Here is a 23,926-nt window from a genome sequence, read left to right as displayed (position 1 = left end):
TTTTATGCTTTTGATGAGGTGGTTACCTTTGGGAACAAATAGTTTTGGCATTATCAAATATTTCATAAAATAAAAAATGAAACATGTCATAGGTCACTTCAAAGCAATTTTATTTTCTGTTCTACAGCATAACCCTGGTGCAAATAACCAGAACAAGACATCGTTTAACACTCTAATCAAGTACAGCTTGTATTAGTTTTTTCGTTCTTTGTTCTAATTTTCATTTCACATGTGTTGATATCCTCTCGGCAAAGCTCTACTATTAGACTTACACAGGTTTTTCATTTTTTGCTAAGATGACAGGAACATTGTTCATCCGTCACAGGATGTTTTCAGTTCTAAAAAAAAAAAAAAAAACATTCCTTGTCTAGAGGATATCCTTGTGTTGTGATGGAATCTGAAAAGTTCTTCATTCACACACAAATGAGTAAAGATCTTGAGAAGTATTAGGCAGCTAAAATTATAGTTTCCTTCAGTGAACTGCTTCTGTAAAATATCATCTTGCTGTACTGTTTCTTATTCTTTATATTTTGTTCATAGTCATTCATTACAGTTATTACATTTTCTATCTTAGATTTTGCTGGAGATGCTTCATAGTACCTATTCATAAGAAAGAGGAAAAGCCAATAGCTCACATTTGGGTCATCAATACAGACAATACAGAGTGGGTGATTGGGTAGAAATCAATAACTTTGAATGTTCCACCATGTCTCGTATTTTCCTCCTTTGGTCTTGACATTGAGCTGTCTTTGAAATACTCTCCTAAAGCTCCATTTACAGAATAGCTAGAGGTCTATAGTGGTGGTAAAAGTTGCAGAGGCACTTGGTGTAAATGGTGTAAATTAGGAGGCTTAGTGTTATTATGGTATTGGAATGGAAATTATGTTTTTAAATAATTTTAAAAAGTTAATAGAAATATCAGTGCAATATATTTTTTATGTACTTTTGGTTTGGTCACACAATTCTCATTTAAATTGTACTTATAAATATACTGGAGTATTGTATCTTGTTATGCAAATGTATGGTTTTTGCCTTATTTGGATTATGGTTCTCTGCTGTTATTTCTCAGGACCCAGGAACCTTCAGTGATCCTTAAGGGGTTTCAGTGTCTTAGAGAGAAGCAATTGGGGAAGGCAGCAGGAAATCTTCTTGGCTGCTCTTTGACCTTAACTCACCCATTTTTTAATCTTCTCCAGATGACCAGGAATCTCTGTCCTCCAGAGAGTCTCCAGAATGGCCCTTGTCTTCTTCCATGTTCTTGCTCAAGTGTTTCTTGACGTGGGCAGATGTTGACTCTTGCTCTTCTAAACTGTGGACCTTGATTTGCTTAACAGCCTCCTTGGTGAACTCTTTTTCGGTATCTTCCCAGGTCACCCCAAAGGGGAAATTAGTTTCAGTGTTCATATGGTCTGAGGTCTCGCTCTCCTTTGGCACATAAGAGGCTCCTGTCCACTTCATTGAATTCCAGACATCTTCATTCAAATTTTCACTGAAGAAGCTGTGAAGGTCTGCACATTTTCCATTGGATGGGAGCAGTGCATCAGGTCCTTTGACTGTGAAGATCTCATTCTCTTTCACGATTGTGTTAGAATGGTCTTTGGTAGACTCTTCAGCATTCTCCCACTGTTCTGAAGCTGCAAGTTCTTCACTTTCTTCTTTGACACACAAAAATGATTCACAAAATCCAGTTCTGTTTTTCAAAGTTTGCTCAAATTCAACAGGCTCCTGCAGCTCTTCGTTTTCACCCTCTTGAATTCCACATGGTTGCTGATGGAACAGCCCACTGATACTCCTTGAATTTTCTAAATTGTTGCTGAATGCTTCAGGGGAATGCACCTGTGTCTCTTCTGTCACTCCAGAAGTATTTAAACTCGGTGCAGCTTCTTTCTCCTTGTGATGTGCTGAGACTTGGTTCATGAGTTGTAAGAATTGGCTGTTATTAGGTGAGTCATTATCAGAACTGTATGAATCATCTAAGTCAGAGTTGACAATGATCTCCTCGCTTTCAAGGTTGCTAATGAGCTCACTTTGCCCAGAAGGATCTTCTGTGAAATCCACATTAGTCAGCATAGACAGATTTTGTCCATCCTCCTCCTTTTTGGTAGACATTTTTTCACTACATTCCTCACTCAAGGTCATGGTTTGTGCTAATGATGTTTCATTTATCTCCTGTACACTTTCATTGATAAATGACTCTTCATTTGATTCAGCAGATTCCCCCACAGATGATGATAATGGTAACAAGATTGCAAAGTTCTCAGGGTGGGATGGACTCTCTGGGCTGTCTCTATTAACAGGACTAACCTGATCTGTTTCTTCTCCACTTTTGATATCTTTCAGCAATACAACCTCTTCTTTGGAGAATCTACTAATGTTACTGAGGAGGAATAAATCAGTGTCCACATTAATATGTGTCACAGTTTCAAACTCCTTCATTCTCTCCATATCTTGTTTGGTGTCTAAATTTGTCTTACTTGTACTTTCATCCAGGTTTCTTTCATTTTCATCCATCTCCTCACTTTTGACTCCTATACTTTCTTCTGCTTCATGAAATTCTCCAGCACCCATTTCCTCCTTGTCTGGTAGTTCTTTATGATCTTCTCCCTGCAAAGCGTCTTGTTCAGACTCCTGGTGAGTTTTGTCTTCCTTGAGGTTTATTTTGTTGCCATTTATTTCATAAAATGTTAGCGCAGCATTTCCCTCTGAACGACTTGCATCCATGATCTCTTCATTTAAATGTTCTTGTATGTCCTTCTGTTGTGATTCTACTCCTTCTGACTTCAGGTAATCCATGTCTTCCTGGTTTTTCTCGTTTCCACGAAGAACATCATTAACAGGATTACTTTGCTTCTCAGCTTGGCTTACATCTGTCTTCTTTCCATTTAAAGACTCTTTCTTGATCTCATTTTGTATTGCTTCTCCTTCACACTCAAAGGGACCCATGTCTCCTTCCCAGTTTGCATAATTTCCATCAGCCTCATTTATGGGACAACCACTCTCTTCTGCTTTTACTTTATCAGTCTTCTCTTCATTTAATGATTCTCTGTTGTGATCTTGTATCAGGTCAAATGCTGACTCCAGGTTGCATTTGTCTCCTTCCAAGTTTGTCATATTTCCATCAGTCTCATCACTTGAAGGACCAGCAGTCCATTCTACTTGGCCTTCATTCATCTCATCATTTAATGGTTTTTCTCTGTTGTCATGTATTTCTTTCTCTTCAGATTCCGGAATATGCATTTCTTGTTCTGAATTTATTGTAGTTCCAACAGTTGTATCATCTCTGACTCCACAATACTCTACTCCTTGTCCTTCCACTATCTTCTTTTCAATTAATGGTTCTTCTTTCTTTTCCTCATGTATTTCCTCTTCAGCAGACTCCAGGATATCTGTATCCCCTTCCATGTTTCTCTCATTTTTTTCAGTGTTGTTTATGGGATTCCCACACTCTTCTACTTGTTCTTCATCCATTGTCCCTTCATTGAATGGCTCTTCTTTGTTTCCCTCATTTATTTCCTCTTCTTCAGACACCAGTGGACCCATGTTTCCTTCTATATTTCTATCACTTCTATCAGTCTCATTTATGGGACCACCACTCTCTTCTGCAATTCCTTCATCCATCTTTTCTTCAGATAGTTTTTCTTTGTTTTCCTCATGTATGTCCTTCTCTTCAGACTCCGGGTGATCTATGTTTTCTTCTTTATTTGTCTCTGTTTCATCAGATTCATTTATGGTACCATCACTCCCTTCTACTTGTTCCTCTTTCATTTTCTCTTCATTCAATAGTGTTTCTTTGCTCTCTTTATGCATTTCATCCCTTTCAGACACTAGGAGACCCATGTTTTCTTCTATAAATCTTTCACTTGTGTCAGTCTCATTTATGGGACCACCACTCTCTTCTGAGCCTCCTTCATCCATCTTCTCTTCAAATAATTGTTCTTCTTTGCTCTCCTCATGATGTATGTCCTCTTCTTCAGACTCCAGGTGATCCATGTTTTCTTCTATATTTAGCTCAGTTTTATCAGACTCATTTCTGGTACCATCCCTCCCTTCTACTTGTTCCTCTTTCATCTTCTCTTCATTCAGTAGTGTTTCTTCGTTGTCCTCATGTATTTCATCTCCTTCAGATTCCAGAAGAGCCATGATTTCTTCTATATTTCTCTCTGTTCCATCAGTCTCATTTATGGAACCACCACTCTCTTCTGAGCCTCCTTCATCCATCTTCTCTTCAAATAATTGTTCTTCTTTGCTCTTCTCATGTATGTCCTCTAATTCACACTCCAGGTGATCCATGTTTTCTTCTATATTTATCTCGGTTTCATCAGACTCATTTCTGGTACCATCACTCCCTTCTACTTGTTCCTCTTTCATCTTCTCTTCATTCAGTAATGTTTCTTTGTTGTCCTCATGTATTTCATCTCCTTCAGATTCCAGAAGAGCCATGATTTCTTCTATATTTCTCTCTGTTCCATCAGTCTCATTTATGGAACCACCACTCTCTTCTGAGCTTCCTTCATCCATCTTCTCTTCGAATAATTGTTCTTCTTTGCTCTCCTCATGTATGTCCTCTTCTTCACACTCCAGGTGATCCATGTTTTCTTCTATATTTAGCTCAGTTTTATCAGACTCATTTCTGGTACCATCCCTCCCTTCTACTTGTTCTTCTTTCATCTTCTCTTCACTCAGTAGTGTTTCTTTGTTGTCCTCATGTATTTCATCTTCTTCAGATTCCAGAAGAGCCATGTTTTCTTCTATATTTCTCTCTGTTCCATCAGTCTCATTTATGGGACCATCACCCCCTTCTATTTCTTCTTCTGTCTTTTCATTGTTTAATTGTTTTTGTTTATTCTCCACCTCTGTTTCTTTCTCTTCCAATCCCAGGTGAGCCACATTTCCTACTATCTTTCTTTTAGTTCCTTCGATCTCATTTATGGGATCATCACTCTCTTCTACTTGTCCTTCATCAATTTTCTCTTCATTTAATGATCCTTCTTCGTTCTCCTCATGTATTTCTTTGTCTTCTAGTTTCAGGTTATCCATGTTTCCTTCTATATTTGTTTTTGTTCCATAAGTATCATTTAAGGGACCAGTGACCTCTTCTACTCGGTCTTCATCCATCTTCTCTTCAGTTAATAGCATCTCTTTTTTTCCCTCGTATATTTCCTGCTCTTCAGACTCCAGGTAGTCCAAATGTCCTCCCATTTTTCTGTCATTTCCATCAGTTTCATTTATTGCACCACTTCTCTCTTCTATTTGGCCTTCATCCATCTTCTCTTCGCTAAGTGTTTGTACTTTGTTCTCACATATTTCTTCCTCTTCCAACTCCAGATGACCAGTGTCTCCTGCCAAGTTTTTCTCATTTACAGTGTCATGTATGGCTCCACCACTCTCCAGCGCATGCCCTGCATTTATCTCACCTTCTTTTAATGGTTGTTTTCTGTCCATTTCTATTGCTTTCCCTTCAGTCTCCCCATTGAGCTCCTTCATCACATTCATACCTTTGGAAGTAAAACTGACTCGTTTTTCCTCCACCCAAAAACCTGCTCCTGGTTCTCTTTCATCACAATTTTCACTAGTGTCACTGTCACCTAAGTAGGATGCCTGAGTGTTCATGTCAGCCTCATCACTCTTATATCTGATCAGGGGACGTGTGTCAGCAAGCGTGTTATCCAAAGCGTAGCTATCGTTGCTCTCTGGATCTCCTGTTTTCCAGGAGTAGGATGCATGTGACATTTCCTTCTCATCATCATCAGAGAAATCTGCTTGCTCTGGATGTGGCATTTCATCCATCACCTGCTCCCTTGATTCAATCTCTTCAATTTCCTCTTTCATCTTAAAGCTTTCAATACTTCCTGGATCCTCTGCGCTTTCTCCCTTTAGTTTAAATGACATTTCATTTAGTTCATTCATTATGTTCTCTTCTAGCTCACCGTCATCTTCAAACAGCTTTTCAGATTTGTTTCTTGAGACCACCGCTTGAGATGACTGATCCTTTACTTCCATCAAGGGAAAGTCAGATTCACCTGTAATTTGTTCATCACTGTTGAAGTCAGTGGAACTAGAATGATCATCCTTTGCTGTTACATCCATGTTTTTTCCTTTTTCTGGTTCACATTCAGATGTCATGATTGTATTTTTGATGTGACTCACCTGCTTTTCTGCTAAACTTTGTTTCTTCCCTGAAGCTTGCTGAAAGTAATTTTCAGCAGTTATTTCAGAGAACGCTTCCACATCTTTGTCCCTAAATTCCTTTGTTTGTTGTTTGTCTGCCATCATAGTATCTGGGATTTCAATAGTTGATCTGGATCTGGAGGGCTGTTCAGTTTCTGGAGGTACGTATGATGACACTTGGTTTTTTAGATCACTTACAATCTCTCGTTCCATGATTGATTCTTTCATCATAAGATCTAGGCATTTCTCTTTTTCAGCTAAATGCAATGTACACTCTTTTCCCATTACCCCCACCTGTGTATCCCCCATGGTGGACTGATTTGTACTGTGAGCCTTGACTCCTCCTAATTCTTGTGGCATTTGTACTGAGGCAGCATCCTCAAGAATCACTTTTTTGTTGACATCCTTTGTTCTGAAGTGTTCAGCTGACTCCTTCCAATTCCCCAGTTGTTTTGTATAAGGTGCTGACTGACTTAAAGGCTTGGAGGTTTCCATACACCAATCAATATGCTCCTTTTTAGTCAAACCAGCACTCAAAAATTTCTGTTGCTTTGGAGTGGCTTGGGCTTGAAGAGTAGTCAAAACCATCTTTGATGGTTTCATCTCAGCTTTTGTCAAAAGCTTGGTGGTTGCAGGAGTAATAGAGCTTTGCCTCAAACTTCGAGTGTTAAGTGCTTCATCTATGAATGATATAAAAGAAAGGATTTAATGAGTTCATATTTACTGGGTACAGCTACAGTACGCCTACATGCTCTGTAGAAATTAAAGACATACAGTTCAGCAATTCAACTTTGTTCACCTTTGATTCCAGTAGATTTTGAAGTCTGAGACCTTACAAGCTGAGGTAAACGTGTCTTATTACCCTTAAGAGACTATGGCACAGATACTGTGAAATTCAAAAATATTAAATTGTGAATTTTGTTTATATTGTGGATTTTTTTAGATAGTTTATCACATACAGCACGTCCAGGCTAAACTAGATTTTGAATCCAAGCATGTATAAAATGTGCATCACTGGTAATGCTGTATCACACTGAAAACTAAATCAATCCAGTTCAAAAATTCTACTCATGCTACAGTACATGTTTTGTGATCATACCTTAGGCCCTAATGGATTCCTATTGATCATCACTTACTCCCCTCTGGTTTCAATTACAGGAAATATGGTCCACTGTCCCCTAGACACCGTCTCAACCAGCTTTTATTACTCAGTTTGTGGAGCAGTCGGTACTGAGATGTTCTTCTCAGTATCACAAATGAAAAGACTATGTGCAGATGGTGGTCACTGTCATTATCCAGTAGAAAATGATAGAATATACTGTGATATAAATAATGCATAGGATCCTCCCTAAGTTCTGATAGTGTGACAAATGGGCTGTACAAATCTGGCTGTATTATCCTTGAGTAACGTACTTACCCTAAATTGCTCCAGTAAAATTACCCAGCTGTATCATTGGGTAAATCACTGTATGCTTGTGATAATTGTAACCTTAACATTGTAACTCGCTTTGGAGAAAAGCATCAGCTAAATGAATGAATGTAAATGTAAATATACAGTACATACCAAAAGTGCAGGAGCTTGCGTAATGGTTTACTGAAGGCACATGTATCCTCAAACTCTCGCTGTCCAGGAGAGCTCTGCAAATTCAGACAGGGACAGAAAGAAGAGGCCCTTAGAGTAACTCCTGATCGCCAAATGTCCAGTGGAGCAGTACATTTAATGTGCTGAATGTCCAGACTCAAGACATGTAACAAGCTGACAAACTCATATGTAAAGCAGAGATTAAATGAACATGCCATTTTAATTAAGCATCATGTGGCTGTCAATCTTCAGTTGGAACTGGCTCATGCATCAAAGCATTCTGAGCCTGACAAATATCCATTATGACTGACAAGGCAGCAGTGAATATTACAAAAGACTGATTAAACTGAATATTTGCTGTTGTACTTTCCCAGGGGGACTTGGGTTTTGGCCTCGTAGGAGACATCACATTTGGGTGTGTGTGGGGTTCTTTGTTCTCGAACAGCATGCTGTAATGCATTGTAATGGAAATGACACAAAAGCTTTGCCATCGTCAAGCCGTCTGGACACCTGATTGCCTTTGCTGCCTTTCTCTGTCATTCAGAATCAGAATCGTACTCTTACAGAGGGTGGCAACCACACAGACATGAATACAGAATGAATGAGCAGAAGACAGCTGCCCAAGCAACTCCAATACTGTAACTCCTTTCTGACTAGAGATGCAGACCCTGGGCATTCCATCAAATGAAATCTTCAGTATCTGACTGAAACCCCTTGTCCCAAGCAGGGTCCCAGCGAGCCAGAATCTAACCCAGCAGCACAGAGCGCAAGGCTTGAGGGGGAGGGGATACACCCAGGACGGGACACCAGTCCATCACAAGACACCCCAAGCGGGACTCAAACCCCAGACCCACCTGAGAGCAGGACCCAGTCAAACCCACTGCGCCATCACACCCCCTCAGAAATGGAATATCCTTTCATAATTTTATTTTAAACTTTCATTACATTTTGGAGAAAGGTAGGGGCCTGAAGCAGTACCTGTATGCGGCAACCTCTAGGCCCAGAGACATCTTCATCTGCAGCATGTTCTGTTTGTCTTCCAGGATAACAGTAGTCTGGTTACTCATCTCTGCCTTCTCCCTCTCCAGGGATTCCAGACAGACCTAGGAAATACAGCAAAGAACAGGACAGAGAAGAATCAATAAAAATGCAGAATACACTTTAGCTGTCTCTTTCAAATCCCAAAGACATACAGACTGCAGAAGACAACGAAGGGAACCAGTATGCACTGACCAATGGCAATTCTGTGTAGCCTGTTTTCTCTAACAGGGATTCATTAATTTTCATTCTTTTCTAATACCTCTTTGATCAATTACTACATCTTTTTCAGGATTAAAAAGTACAACTCATTCACCCGTCTAAATGGCCTGCTATTGCTAGGAGGGAAGAATAGGATCATTAGCAATTAAAATGAGGTTCTGTTCCTCATAGTCCACATGCCAGAGCTGGAGAAGCATCATACAAATGCAAAATTCTTCAACTGCCTACCCGCCCTTGAGGAGATGCACAATGCAGAGGCCTGTCCAAGGCATAATGGGCACTCGATGCATTGTGGGACACCCCCCATCACAGCAGTGTTTAAACTATTGGTAAAATGAATAAATAGTTCGGTTGCCAGAAATATACAGGTTGATGGCTTTTCTTAGCGTTAACGGAGTTGGTACACCTCTCTACTGCTTAATTAAATTAATATTGTATTTAGTTTTCTCCCCATTTATCTGCTTAGTCATCACTGTATTTAACCTTTTTTGTTGTATAGTCTGTATGAATGTATGACTTTTTGAACAGAACTTTAAAACTGATACAAAAAAAGATAATCTCCCTGATGAATTCCAAATGTAGTCCTCCTCTAGCTAGATTATTACAAGTTAGACATCCAGTGCTGCAACTTGTGCACATCATATCTCAAAAGTATGCAAAATAAAGAAACTACTGTATAAAAAACTTCCAGGAAATCCTGCTATTATTTATTTTCATACCCTGCAATAAGGAATGTAGATGGTCCATTATTAATAGAATGAGTCACATTTGGTACACAAATACAATCTAAAGCTAGTTGTATTAACAATAACTTAAGGTACTCGAAATTTCTTTGAAACAAATAATAAAAATTGGGAAATTGTTACAGCAATACTGTACAGCTCTGTGCTGTGTCAGAATGTAATGATAGATGTTCCTTTATCATTTATTTCCAGTAATTCTGACTCAACCCTCTCACCAGTCTCCTAACTGTTAAAACACAAAATTCACCTCTATATTTTCACTCCATTGTTCTCATTGTGGCTGCTAACTTATTTTTACAGATTTGAGATTTCATTCCTGACTTTTTAAAGTTCTATCTGAGAAAAAAAATTACGAGTCATGATACTGAGAAAACACTGCATGAACTTCTGTAAAGTCTGTAAAGCTCTTTTACTGATCTTCTACTATACTATCTGTTAATAGTGTAGATTGATATTTATGGTAGTTTGATCCATAAAAAGCCCCTATGCCCAACAGAAGCATCACCACACATCTCACCTGAAGATGCTGGAGCTCCTTGAACTGTTTGTCCTTCAGCTGGGAAATACTCTTCTCAAGGACATCTTTCTTGCCACGGGTTGCCTCAAGCTCCTTGGCCAGGGCTTGAGCCTTCAGGTAGCTCTCCTTTTTCTCTTGGATCACCTGGGCCATGTGGGACCTGGCCTGAGTCAGTGAGCTCTCCAGATGCTGCATTTGGCTTTGATATGCCTCTGCTGCCTGCTGCCATGCCTGGGTAGCCCTATGGCAATACTCCTGGCTGAGGTCCTGAAAGTCTAGCACATGGGTGACAACTGGAGCAGGGACATGCTGAGCCTGCATCAGCCTGGTTTGCAGGAAGGAGATGTCCTCATTGTGTACCTCTGCTTGGAGCTGCAGCTCTTTCTTCAGCTGTACCAGCTTTTCTTGTAGCAAGATCTGGATTCTGTGCTCCTCCTCCAGCTCTTTCTTACTTTCATCATGTCTTTTTCTGGCTTCGGCCCTGGCGGCAACCTCCCTCTGCCTCTGAAGCTCCAGAGTACGTAGCTCCTCACAAAGATTGCCTACCTCCAGCTCCACCCTGTCCTTCTCCTTCCAAGCAACCTCCACTTCCTCCCTGGCCTCCCTCAGCTTAGCCTCCAGCTCTCCTCGCCATGCCTGGCAGCTCCTCCGTCTCCTCAGACTCTCAGCTTCCTTCTGTAGAAGCTCATTCTCCTCTTCGAGGAGTTGTACCCTGCTCAGGTACATCTCCAGGCGCTTGTTGAGGTCCGACATCTGGTACTTCTCAGTTCCCAGGTGGCTGCTGCTCTGCCAGATTCCGGATACTTCCATGCTTTGGCTAAAACAGGTATGAATATCTTGTAAGGCACGTGGCAGATGTAGGTGGTGGTCTGAGGGACTTGGTGATTCTATTCTATACTTCCTTGTTGTTGAGTTCCTCTCTTTCTTTCTCTTGCTCAAAGTTAAACTGCCTCTGGGTGGGCTGTCTGAGTGTCAGCTTTTGGTCTGAGGCTCGATGCCCCTTGGAGTGCAGATTGTGAGAGAAACAGCCCATTCACCCCTTTCATACTCCAATGAAACATGCAAGGGGAGGGTGAAGAAAATAGACGATGGGCATTGGAGGGGAGGTCAGAGGCATACAGAGGAGGAGCAGATGGTGGAGTTTCGGATTAACTCTTTCATAGCTAGAACTCTCCTCACGGGAAAAGCATGCAGATGTTTAGTTTTTCTTCCCAGTAACTTCTCGCTGTAAGAGAGCAACAAGAAGAATGGGGCTTTGAAAATGGAACATTACCTGTAATATGACTGTTTGTCCTGTAATTTATACCAGAATGTGCCATCTATTGTAAACATTGCTGAACAAGGAAAGACCTCAGACAGTGAAACACTCTTTGTTTTACATGTCTGAGATATTCAGGGGACATCGTGACAAAGCAGTTACTGAAGTTGCATGGATTTATCAGTTGTTTGTAAGATTTAATGGACTTAACATTCTTAGGCACTTATATGTGTCACAGAAATATTTGTTTTAGGCGGTTGTTTAATGTCATCTTCATTAGTGTCAATGGGAAAGGGCATGTTTTAGATTACTAAGTATTCCTTTTGCAAAAGAGTTACAGTAAGGGTTTTGTGTGTACTTTCTTTAACAAGACACACACACACACACACTGTCTGAAACTGTTTGTCCCACACGGGGTCGGGGGGAGTTGGAGCCAAACCCAGCAACACAGGTCACAAGGCTGGAGGGGGAGGGAACACACCCAGGACGGGAAGCCAGTCCATCGCAAGGCACCCCAAGCAGGACTCGAACCCCAGACCCGCCAGAGAGGGGGCCTGGCCAAGCCTGCCGTAACCTTGCTCGGGACAAGCAGTTGCTGATGGTGGATGGTCACTAAGCTCTGTAGGAAGTTTATTAATTAAGAGGATTATTTTTGGAAGCATTCTCATTGTACAGCTTTTTCCCCCAAGTGCCTAAAACTTTTGCACAGTACTTTGTGTATATACATATCTATATATATGTAATTTTAATAAAATATATTCTTAGAAAATTTTCCATCACTTTTTTTTTTACTTTCATAGTCATGAACGTAAAATTTTTCTCTTGTATGGCCACCAGGTGGCAGGTTTTTCATAGCAAGTCATGTTCTGTGAAGCCTTAATCACACACACACACACACACACACACACACACACACACACACACACACACACACTTTCTGAACCGCTTGTCCCATACAGGGTCGTGGGAAACCGGATCCTACCCGGCAACACAGGGCGTAAGGCCGGAGGGGGAGGGGACACACCCAGGACAGGATGCCAGTCCGTTGCAAGGCACCCCAAGCGGGACTCGAACCCCAGACCCACTGGAGATCAGGACCCAGTCCAACCCACTGCACCACCGCGCCCCCCCGCCAAAATCATTCTGGATATTAAAATTTTCACACTTAATTCCTGACCTGATGATTTCCTCCGAAGCAACGTACAAACCCAGAGAAAACAAAGTGCATTCAACACCAGAGGAAAGTAAAATTTGTTTTATAGTGTTATTTTGCTGGTACACATTACTCAAAGGGGATTCCTCATGTTATTATCAATATGTCAACAGAAGCACCATTGACTGTTAAAATGCCGTTTGTTCTACACTGGAACTTAAGGGCTATTAAAAAAAAAAAAAGTATTTCCAGAGAGCTCTATTTCAGACCAAACGCCAGGCCATGCCCAGCTGTCAATCACAAGCAGTGCGTGTACATGTTCATTAATCTCGATGCACCACGTACACTGTTTTCTGCAAACCAGTGTGCCCTGTTCATGGTCGCTTATTACCTGATGATCCTGCCAGTTCCAGCTGCCAGACCCCTTCTTCTTTCTACCGCCACCCCCACCGAAGTGTCGCTGCTACCCGCGGATCTCCTGCGGCCCCATTTCTAGCACTGCGCCTTAGGTTCCTTCCGCTCCTTTTCCTTCCCTTAAAGATGGTCACACATGCCAATCGCTGGTGTGACCTGACTCCTGTGATGTTTTACTTGACCAGTGCAGTTTTATTTCTCCTAATTCCCTGCACTGGCGTTTTTTTTCCCTCCTTTGCTAGACAATTTAATCCTCTTAATTTTTGGCTTGCTGTTATCGCTCTTCTGCATGCCGTGTGTGACATCTTGGTTTCCTTTCCACATTCTCTCACGTAGGTGGGTGCTTTTAGTAACAGCCTCCCTTCATACCTAGATTGTAAAATGGTTCTGTGAACACTTTTGCCTGGCACCATTCATCTTACGTGCACTCTTATCCACTTTCCCGTCCCATTTTAGGGCAGGTCATCGTACTCTGTGGCCGGTCCTGACCTCCTCGGGTCCCTTTCCCCTGTACTGCCTTTGGGGCAGCTCATATTTCATCTGGCAAGCACAAACAGCAACAGTTATTGTCAGAAGTACGATTTTAAAATCAACTCTAAACATAACTGCAAGCCAGTGCAGCAATTTAGGTACTAGTGCTATATAGTCAGGGGGGCGCGGTGGTGCAGTGGTGCAGTGGGTTGGACCAGGTCCTGCTCTCCAGTGGGTCTGGGGTTCGAGTCCCGCTTGGGGTGCCTTGCAACGGACTGGCGTCCCGTCCTGGGTGTGTCCCCTCCCCCTCCGGCCTTATGCCCTGTGTTGCCGGGTAGGCTTCGGTTCCCTGTGACCCCGTATGGGACAAGCGGTTCAGAAAGTGTGTGTGTGTGCTATATGGTCATGCTTAGTTGTTCTTCTGTAAAGCTAAAGAACTTCCCTTTTTTGCAGGAACCTTTCAGTGGAGTTTACTATGTGCTGTGCCAGTACCACTGTCTGTTGTCACGATTCTGAGGACTGTTCATAGGATTACACTCTCTTGTGTCTAAATCTGGAAAAATGTCTGATGAGCTGTTTTATTCCAGCGTGATTCTCCCCAAACCCTGCGATTTAGCCGTCGAAGGTACGTTTCAGAACATATTTTTGGTGTTTTCCTTTCATCTCTCATTTTGCCAGGTTCTCAGTTTACATACAGTGCACCTGCACTGGGAAGTATTTGAGAGTATTTCACTGATTTCCTTTCCTGGAATATACATTTATCCAGATATAATTGCTTCTGGGTGGTCAACCTGACTAAAAATCATTTACAGTTTATTTCTATAACTGTCTGTGAAATTTCTTATTGATGCTTGCAGGAGAAAATTATCCCAGCTTTCTTAGGTTTATGTTAGGCTTGTTAGCTTCAGACACAGTATTTAAGTGTGTGTGTGTCTCTGCATGTATGTGAATGGGATTTTCCTCTTGTACGTGAGTAACTATAATTTTAAATTGTACTAAAGCATTTGTACTCATTGTATCTTTCACTGAAATGTATTTTGCATTGGAGAAAAGCTGCTAAGAAGCAGCTTTTGGAGAAAACCTGCTAAATTAATAAATTTAAGTATTTAGATGTGGCTAGATTATAGTAGGTCTCCATAAATTAATGGTTTAATATAGATTTCATGATACAATGCAAAGAGATGAACATTAAGCCAATTATGGTTATCACATAACAGACTATATTACCAAAATCGTCTGTAAGTAGCAGGGGCACTGTGGTGCAGTGGGTTTAGCTGGATTCTGCTCTCTGGTGGGTTTGGAGTTCAAATCCCATTTTGGATCTCTTGCGACGGACTGGCGTCCCGTCCTGGGTGTGTCCCCTCCTCCTTCAGCCTTATGCCCTTCGTTGCCGGGTTAGGCTCCGGTTCACCACAACCCCACTTGGGACAAGCAGTGTCAGGAAATGTGTGCATGTGTGTGTGTATCTATAAGTATGGTGGTCAGGATGCATCATAAAGTAGCATGTTGTGTATTTCATGCCTCTTTCTTGTTCCACATGCTGTAATCTCTGGTTTTATGTTCTTCTAAAGCAACATTCTGTGTTCATCACAAGTAATATCTTTTTCACAGGCACATCAGAAAAGAAAAACTGTCAGTTTTAATGAAGCAAACATTAATCCACGTTTGCTTATTTATCAGAACGTCCTATTTGATCCTTAGGGCACTCACACTGTAACAGTTATTGTTAGGTCACATTCCCGGGATTAGAGCATTAACCTAAAGCACTCACAAGGCTCATTCAATTCAGGGACAAGGGAAATTTTGTCTGCTTTCGGATTAAATATGTATTGTAATCTTACCGCATAAGAATTGGCTTTTCGTGTCCTCACACCACAAGATCCATGAGGAAACAGGGACGACTCAGTATGAAGATTCTTTCTTTGAACTGTCTTCTTTTTCATACTGAAATGTAGGCAAAATGTCTTTGAAAATTGTTCGACCCAGAGACATTATTGGGTATTTTTATTACTCCGGTGCAAAAGGAAGTACTATGCCCATCACCAGTTGATACAAGCCCTAGCATCAAACATGGTGGTGGCAGCATCATGCCATGGGATTTTTTTCTTAGCAGAAGAGATGTGAAAACTTGTTGTCATTAATGCCAAGATGGAGCAGTGAAACTCAGAAGAGCCTTACAGGAAACACTGGCAATAAATCTATATTTAAGTACAGGGCTAATATTCATAGTGTAATAAAACCCTGAAAAACTAAATAAGAATACATAAAAAACAAGAAGATTGGTATTCCAGGTATTCCAACCTCACCACAAATATGCTGAATTATTGTATTATTGAATAGAAACATTTGCATAAATTTTTTTTTTTTTTAAAATCTATATTCCCCACAGGGTAATGTAAATAAAGTGTAATGCTATTATATAAGACATCTTCCTTCCATTGTGCTAGTAAAAAAGAACGAGGAAGTGGTGTATGCAGAAGTGAGAAAAACAGAATTACCTCCATTAGAAACTGCTCTGGATCCAGCTGGTAAGTCATGGCAGGGTGGAACTCACAATAATGATTAAATACATCAGTAATTAAATTAAATTACAACAAGGAATATATGGCAACATGAATGGAGAAAAAATATGTTCACACAAAGAATTTCTGAACAGAATTAAAAATAACTGAAAAATCCCCCGGAGCAGGAAAACAACTGCTTTCTAGTGCAGATTGTTCTGACATCTACAAGTCACCATGTGAGAAATATAGGGAGAAATCTGTGTCTGTAAGAGGTTATTAATATTAATTTTAACATGTATCATGTTACATTTGCAGATGATTTTTAGCTATTATTATGTTATATATTATATATACAGTGTGTGTGTGTATATATATATATATATACATATATATATATATATATATATATGTATAAGGGGTGCGGTGGCACAGTGGGTTGGACCACAGTCCTGCTCTTGAGTGGGTCTGGGGTTCGAGTCCTGCTTGGGGTGCCTTGTGACGGACTGGCGTCCTGTCCTGGGTGTGTCCCCTCCCCCTCTGGCCTTATGCCCTGTGTTACTAGGTAGGCTCTGGTTCCCTGTGACCCTGTATGGGACAAGTGGTTCTGAAAATGTGTGTGTGTATATATATATTTGGTTTTTTTTTTGTCTGTGTGCAATAACATAGAATTCGCATGTCCTGTTTCCAAAATCACAGGCCAGCAATCTGTATCTTCTGCTGGGTCCCCAGAGAAAAGTGAACCCAGAGTTCAACCCAATAAAAAGGTTGTGGTGTCTTCTGTAGTGTTGTGTGCTCTCTTAGTGGAAGGCATCATAGCCCTCTGTGTCTGCTGTGAGTGCACTAATAATAATAATAATAATAATAATAATAATAATAACACATTGTAGGAAACCAGTCATGTTGTGTTTCAATCTTCCCAGATATACAGCTCAGAAACAGCAATGCAACTAATCAGGAGATACAAACACTCAACAAAAATCTGACTGCTGAGAAGGAAAACCTGGAAAGAGAAATCAGGGAACTGAAAATTCAAGGAGATGAATACAGAATGGAGAGAGATTCATTGAATCAGACACTGATGACCATTTTGCAGTTTGATAACTTTCCCGTGACAAGCTACTGCGAAGTATCGAATTCTAGAACAAAAGGTGACATCTTTTTTGTTTGTTTTATTAATTATCAGAATTTCCTGCTCCTTTTTCGGAGCACCCACCGTGTGTGTCATTTACTGTTGGGTCTCCTTCGAAATTGGCTTGACTTTTTCTTTGAGTAATATGGTGATGTGTGTTCTAGTTCTAGTTCCACTATGCACAAGTTTAATCACGAAAGTGTTCTCGAAGTAATTTTTGTTTCCTTTGAATTCTGTGTAGAGAGACAGTGTTCACCATGCCAAATGGGTTGGAAACTCTACAATTCCAGCTGTTACTACGTATATCTTAGCAGCCCTTGGAAAACCTGGTCTGACAGCCGCCAGGAATGTATTAAAATGGGGGCAGACCTGGTAACGATAGACAGTGAGGATGAACAGGTAGGTCACTCTCACAGGAAGCACATACACAGTACCAGCAGGTGGCGTATCGGTTAAGGAGACAGACCTGAAGGTTTCCTGTTCAAGTCCCACTCTATGAAGCTGCTGTTGTACCCTTGAACAAGGAATGAACCCTGGATTACTCAGTACACCCATTTGTACAAATAGATGTAATACTGTAAAGATAAAGAATCAGTTAATAAGAGTTGTCTGCATATGTGTCCCTCTGGATTTGTACAGAGGTTCATTAGTCAGCTTGCCCCAAACTACTATGACAAGTGGCACGGTTACTGGATCGGACTGAGAAGGAGTTCAAATGGATGGTTCTGGGTGAATGGCGATCCACTGACTACAGGGTAAGAGAACCCATATTTCATTTCAGTACAGTAGAATTCATATACACCAATCAGGTAATACTATGTCATAGCTAAAATAGGCTTGGACTGTGTGCTTTTGCAACTATTTATGGAGGATTTATTTAAAAAACAATATACAGACGGTCCCCGACTTACAATGGGGTTATGTTCTGATAAATCCATCGAAAGACGAAAATAATCATAAGTCGAAAAAATGCATTTAATACACCTAATCTGCCAAACACCATCACTTCTTGTCCTTTAAGATGGTCGAGACTGTCAATTGCAAAATTGCACGTGCAATGGCCATTACAGGCTTGCCACCTTCATGCTGGGCAATTATGTTGAGGAGAAACTCAAGAGTAAATGCTCTCCTCTTCTTCTTCCCACTAATAGCAGGAGACATAGATGGGCATTTCACATAGATGGGAGATGCGGATCACTGCAGCCACCCAGTTGCTCAGCATCATGTGAGAGTATCGTACCGCATATCGCTTACCAGGGAAAAATTCAAAATTTGAAATGCAATACTTAGTGAATGCATATCGCCATTGCATGTCGTAAAGTCAAAAAACTCATAAGTCGGACCGTCGTAACCTGGGGACCGTCTGTATTTTAAATTCAAACAGTCAAAAATAAAATAGAAATTTTACATATATTTAAATATAAATAGGTGGCATGATGGCACAGCGAGTAGTGCTGCTGTCTCACAGCGCCTGGGTGGTGTGAGATGACACGGGTTCGATCCCTGCTTGGTCTGTGTGGAGTCTGCATGTTCTTCCTGTGTCTGTGTGGGTTTCCTCCCATAGTCCAAAGACATGCTGTTCAGGTTCCCCCAAAGTGTATAAGTGACAGAGAGAGATTATGTTTCACTGATGTATGGATGACTGACACATTGTAAGTAGTGTATCTAGCAGTGTAAGTTACCCTGGTGAATAAGGTATGGGCTGATAACACTGCATAGAGTTCATTGGAAGTTGCTTTGGAGAAAAGCATCTACTGAAAAAATAAATGTCCTACAATTGAATCAGTCTGGTGGCTTGGAAATGAGCCATCTGTTAAATCGTGATGACAAAATCAGACCAATTACTCCAGAAATGGGATTTTCCAGAGAAATACCTAGACAGAAAAATTTTGTGTAATATTTATTCCTTTTTTTTTTTAGGTTCTGGATTGCTCAACCATCTGAGAATTACTCTTCTGAAGAATGTGTATTAACAAACACAAATGACAGCACCTTGTATAACTGGAGGACTAATGATCAATGCACAATGTTAAACAAGTGGATCTGCGAGATCAAATCTCTGACATTCTGAGTTTGCAGTTGGAAACCAGCTGTGTGGTGGAGGTTGGAAGGTTGTTTCTCATACCTAAATGAAATACCTTGTTCCACCATGCCACCTACTTTAGCACTGCAAGTGATTTCACAAGTATATGTACTGTACTTATTTTCCCTCCAAACTCAGTAGAACATGAAACTGAATCCCGATCTTGGTGTGCTTCAAAGTTAAACCCGAAAAATGCTTTTTAAGGAAATATTTCTTTTTTGCGAGAGCTGGTGGGCAGTAGTGGGCCACGGTTCATTTGCTGGACAGCTTACCCCGCTCCGAAGGTTTAGCGAGGGCCAGTTGCCGCATTTAAATGCAATCTTTCCACAGCGGCTGGTCTGAGGGCTCAGTGGGGAAGACCACCTGAACTGGAATCAGTATTGTTGGTTGAGCGGTCATGGTTTAGTTGCACTGGTTTTGTCGCTATGGTGTGTGATGTGTTGTGTTTTGCTCACCCTGAAGCCTTAAGTGTCCCGGTTTCGTGGTGACTTTTGCTGAAACAATAAAACCTGCATTGGTGGTGAAAGCAGCTCTTCAGGCCCTTTGTCCTGCCCGTGTGGACACTTCCATGCCACCACTGCCACGTTTGTTTTTGTTTGTTTCTTTTGTTTGGTTTTTCCCTCTGTGGGACATATTTCTTTATTCTTTTGTTTCCGCTGCAGTGGCATATCTTTTCTCGTTGTCATTTTTACGCTCATCAGTTTATTCCTCTATGCAAATTAAATCAAAAGTATGCTTACTGAGATGAATTAAAAGTTTTCTTTTCCGCAGTTTTGTTTAACACATTTAAACATAAGGCACCTGTTTCCAGTGCAATACTACTGTCATGACTGTACTCTGTCTGAGTTCCACTTTCCATTATTAGCCCATTGTGCATCATCTCCAAAGCGAAAAACTGAAACATCCAACCAATTTAACGCTGTGAAAGACTAGAGAGAAAAATAAATGGAAACCTCATTATTATATTCATCACCACAGGGCTCTGCCAACAACAATGACAGCCCAGCTACAAGCCAGTACACATGTGGCACTTCCTCTGCACATACAGAACGTACTTATCGCAAGGTTATGACCTCACTTCTGCTTTCTGCTCTATGCAGTTATTTTCATTCACTGATTCTCACTATTCACAAGTACACACTCAGTGCTCTTATTCTGACTGTTAAAACTGCCATTTGTTCGATGCCATGTAATTCATAAAGCATTTATAAATAATTTCCATTACATGACTTCTTCACTTTGGATTGGTTTTGGCCCTAGATAAACAACCTAAAGATCTTGAAATGCTGAACATCTATCGTCTTCATCCTGGATGAAGGAGATGCGCAAATACTTATGTACTTAGACATGAAGTACACTTTACTGAGTTCCGACTATAAATATGTGGCTGACACAAGCATGCGAAATTAACCTACAAAAATTACCCTTTGATCTGCATGATAAATGAGACATTTTCTGCAATATCTCTACATGCATCTGAAATTTCTTCGATGGTGCCGTTCCATCGTTTGCCCGCACACTGAATAATCTATGTGTGAGTATTTGCGGTCTCTCAGTGCACCCTTCCTGTTTCATTTTTTGCTATGATGATCTCTGTCATGTTAGAAACATCCCTTTTTTTAGAAACCTCAGAAGGAAGTCCAACATTTACTTTCTTGTGCTCTGCATCGCCTTCGTTTCCGTGACTTCCAGTCGGCATAGTGCGTTGCATAAATTGTGAAATATGTCTAATGAGCTGTGTTATTTCCAGCTGGTTCTCCAAAAATCCTGTGATTTGACACTTGTAGGTGAGTTTCACAGTTTATTCTTCAGTTTGTTTTTCCTTTCTTCTCTCATACACATGCGTAATGCAGTCTAGCCAAATTCTTTAAATATGAAAAAACTTAATTTCTTTGCATATTCCGGGTGTTCAGATCAACTAAAATATTCTGAAAAGATAACGGAGCTTAAAATGTCGGTTATTTCTGTAACAGTATTAATGTTTTCCGTGAATACATGGACCACTGCAATGTCCTCTTCCGTGGTCGTCTGGCCTCACCCACGAATCCTCTTCAGCTGTTACAGAGAGCTGCAACACAAGCTGTGTTTGACGTGTCAAAGTATTTCTGTGTCTCGCAGCCTCGTCTCTCTCCATTGCCTTCCTGTTGCTACATCTAAACGTAAACGTAACACAGACATAGTGACGAAAAATAAAGGCTTGAGGTGGTGTAAGAGTTTTGAAATGGTGTTCAAAACACACATTCTATGCATCATAAATATGTCAAATTTGCAGCATTTATGAATTGACAAATATTATTTCCATAGAGTTGGATTTCAAGGTGGAGATACAACACGGCGCTCGGTGCAAGCTCTCGGTAAAATGTTTGCATAAAGAATATTGTCAAAGATTCAATTTTCACTTATTCACACACTCACACACTATTGTTCGTCACTTGTCCAAGTCAAGGTCATGGAGTTTAGGGGCTACCCTGGAAGCACAGGGAGTGTGGTATTAGACACGGTATCGGATGTCTAGTGTTCCCAAGTGTTGTGATCAATAACGAGATGATGAGCCATGCTGCACACTTGTGTCGTGTTGTACTGGTTACAAAAAAAAGACTTTGCATTTAGGAACAAACTGAGTTGTGAACAGACTCCAGATGTACTAATAACAGAAACATTAAAAACTAAAAACGACTTAGATTTTCAGATATTAAAATCAAATTGAAAATGTACTTTTTTTATATTTCTGATTTTACTTTAGGGAAAACCTAAACAATACAAAGACAAAAAAATCTTGAAATACAGGAAAGACTAGATTTTTCCTAGAAAGCTGAGTGACCATAGTGACTAATTGACCTGAACTGCATGGACTGTGGGAGGAAAGTGGAGCACCTAGAGGGAAAAGACAGTGTGACGTTAATATGTTAATCTTTATCTCTTTGTACAAGTGTACACAGAAGTGAAGAATGCAGAATTAGCATCATCAGAAGTGATTCCTGTTCCAGCTGGTAAGTGGAGGCTATAGGCTGTGCAGATGACCACTAACAATGAAATATATTAAAACAGAAAAGAAACGAAGACAGAAACCATGTGAACTGGAGGGGGGAGCTACACCATCCAGGGATTTACTGTTCCAATAAATTATGAACAAGAATAATTTACACAAACATTCATCCATCCATCCATCCATCTATCCATCCCGCTTGTCCTAATATGGTCACGGTGGCAGCAGGGAGAGCAGAGAGGCCCAGCCGCCCCTGTCCTCCGCAACTTCCTCCAGCTCAGCCTGGGGGATCCTCAGCTGTTCCCAGGCCAACTGTGAGATATAATCCCTCCAGCGGGTCCTTGGCTTGTGAGTATCCCCACACCCGCCCTGCGCCTCTCACCCCGTGCAACTCCTGAGTAGGAGAAGGACCACCCCCTATCGAGGAGTTTGGTTCCAGAGCCAACACTTTGAGTGAAGGTGAGCCCAACTATATCTAGTTGGTATTTCTCAACCTCCCGCACCAGTTCCGGCTCCTTCCCCCGCAGTGAGGTAACATTCCACGTACCAAGAGCCAGTTTCTGTTGCGAGGGGCCACGACACCATGCGCCACCCCGCCCCCTCCCTCCACCTGGTACACAATGCACCCGACCCCCATGTTGGACCTTGCAGGTAGTGGGCCCACATGGCCCCCCACAATACCTTTTCGGGCTGAGCCCGGCCAGGTTACATGGGCTGCCCGGCCACCAGGCGCTCACCTAGGAACACTACCCCCAGGCCTGGCTCCAGGGGTAGGTCCTGGTCACCCTATTCCGGGCAGGGTGAACGTTCTTTTGTTCCCATTTTCCATAGGGGTTTTTCGAATCGTGTTAGTCTGGATCTTCACTCCAGACCTGTTCGCGTTGGGAGACCCTACCAGGAGCATACTGCTCCCGGCGACATAGCTCTGGAGATCCCTAGATCACGCAAGCCCTTCCGCCACACCAAGGCCCCGATCCAGGAAGGGTACACAAACAAGTGTAAAAATAAAAAAAAAAAACACGAATATAGCAAAGCATTCCGTGGCAACAAAAATTTCTTTTGTTGAGACTTTACAACAACTGTAAATGTCCCCTGGAGAAAGAAAGCAGTGTTTCGCACTGGCAGACGGCTACGACAGCTAGTGGTCACAAGCAGTGGAACAGCGAGAGAAATCTGTGTTCGTAAACAAGCCTATTAAAACTGCTTTTTTTGTTCGTCATTTGCACTTTAAAACATTTGCGACATATACCGCTATGATTGTTTTGTTTTCGATAGCACAATACTTTCTTGACAGTAACGTTAAATTCCCTTATGTTGTTTCCAGATTGGGGGGTGCGGTGGCGCAGTGGGTTGGACCACAGTCCTGCTCTCCGGTGGGTCTGGGGTTCGAGTCCCGCTTGGGGTGCCTTGCGGCGGACTGGCGTCCCGTCCTGGGTGCGTCCCCTTCCCCCTCCGGCCTTACGCCCTGTGTTACCGGGTAGGCTCCGGTTCCCTGTGACCCCGTATGGGACAAGCGGTTCTGAAAATGTGTGGGTGTGTGTGTGTGTGTGTGTTTCCAGATTATCAGGTGATCATTCTGTGTCTTCAGTTGGATCCCGAGAGAAAACATTTCAGTCCTACAGGAAGGTTATAATGTGTCTTGGAATCTTATCTGCTGT

The 23,926-nt window shown here is 41.4% G+C and overlaps 2 protein-coding genes across 3 annotated transcripts; one reads left to right on the top strand and one right to left on the bottom strand.

Moving 5' to 3' along the window:
- Positions 1-387: 387 nt before the first annotated feature.
- Positions 388-11,269, bottom strand: nes (nestin). Of its 2 annotated transcripts, XM_029259972.1 has the most exons (5): positions 10,271-11,269; positions 8,729-8,853; positions 7,733-7,806; positions 4,191-6,848; positions 388-3,887 (listed from the first exon to the last, which is right to left on the bottom strand). In XM_029259972.1, exons 1-5 carry the CDS (start codon positions 11,078-11,080, stop codon positions 1,183-1,185), a joined length of 6,372 nt encoding a protein of 2,123 aa, XP_029115805.1. In that variant the 5' UTR covers positions 11,081-11,269; the 3' UTR covers positions 388-1,182. The 2 variants fall into 2 exon arrangements, with proteins under 2 accessions (XP_029115805.1, XP_029115804.1); XM_029259971.1 differs by having other exon boundaries at positions 388-6,848.
- On the top strand, positions 11,059-19,863 carry LOC108926787 (C-type lectin domain family 12 member B-like). Its single transcript, XM_018739727.2, has 8 exons — positions 11,059-11,096; positions 14,020-14,191; positions 16,014-16,094; positions 16,767-16,901; positions 16,991-17,218; positions 17,441-17,598; positions 17,839-17,954; positions 19,120-19,863. Exons 2-8 carry the CDS (start codon positions 14,128-14,130, stop codon positions 19,268-19,270), a joined length of 933 nt encoding a protein of 310 aa, XP_018595243.1. The 5' UTR covers positions 11,059-11,096; positions 14,020-14,127; the 3' UTR covers positions 19,271-19,863.
- Positions 19,864-23,926: the final 4,063 nt, after the last annotated feature.

This window comes from Scleropages formosus, chromosome 18 (genome assembly GCF_900964775.1).
Source record: "Scleropages formosus chromosome 18, fSclFor1.1, whole genome shotgun sequence".
NCBI lineage: Eukaryota > Metazoa > Chordata > Actinopteri > Osteoglossiformes > Osteoglossidae > Scleropages > Scleropages formosus.
Note: the sequence above shows the minus strand (reverse complement) of the source record. Positions and strands in the feature narration are given on the sequence as shown.

Coding starts and splice junctions, on each gene's coding strand:
- nes (XM_029259971.1), bottom strand. CDS start 11,080: ATGGAAGTATCCGGAATCTGGCAGAGCAGCAGCCACCTGGGAACTGAG. Junction 7,807..8,728: donor CTAGAGGTTGCCGCATACAG/GTACTGCTTCAG, acceptor CTGAATTTGCAG/AGCTCTCCTGGACAGCGAGA. Junction 6,849..7,732: donor CGCAAGCTCCTGCACTTTTG/GTATGTACTGTA, acceptor TATCATTCATAG/ATGAAGCACTTAACACTCGA.
- LOC108926787 (XM_018739727.2), top strand. CDS start 14,128: ATGTCTGATGAGCTGTTTTATTCCAGCGTGATTCTCCCCAAACCCTGC. Junction 16,095..16,766: donor AACTGCTCTGGATCCAGCTG/GTAAGTCATGGC, acceptor CCAAAATCACAG/GCCAGCAATCTGTATCTTCT. Junction 16,902..16,990: donor CATAGCCCTCTGTGTCTGCT/GTGAGTGCACTA, acceptor CAATCTTCCCAG/ATATACAGCTCAGAAACAGC.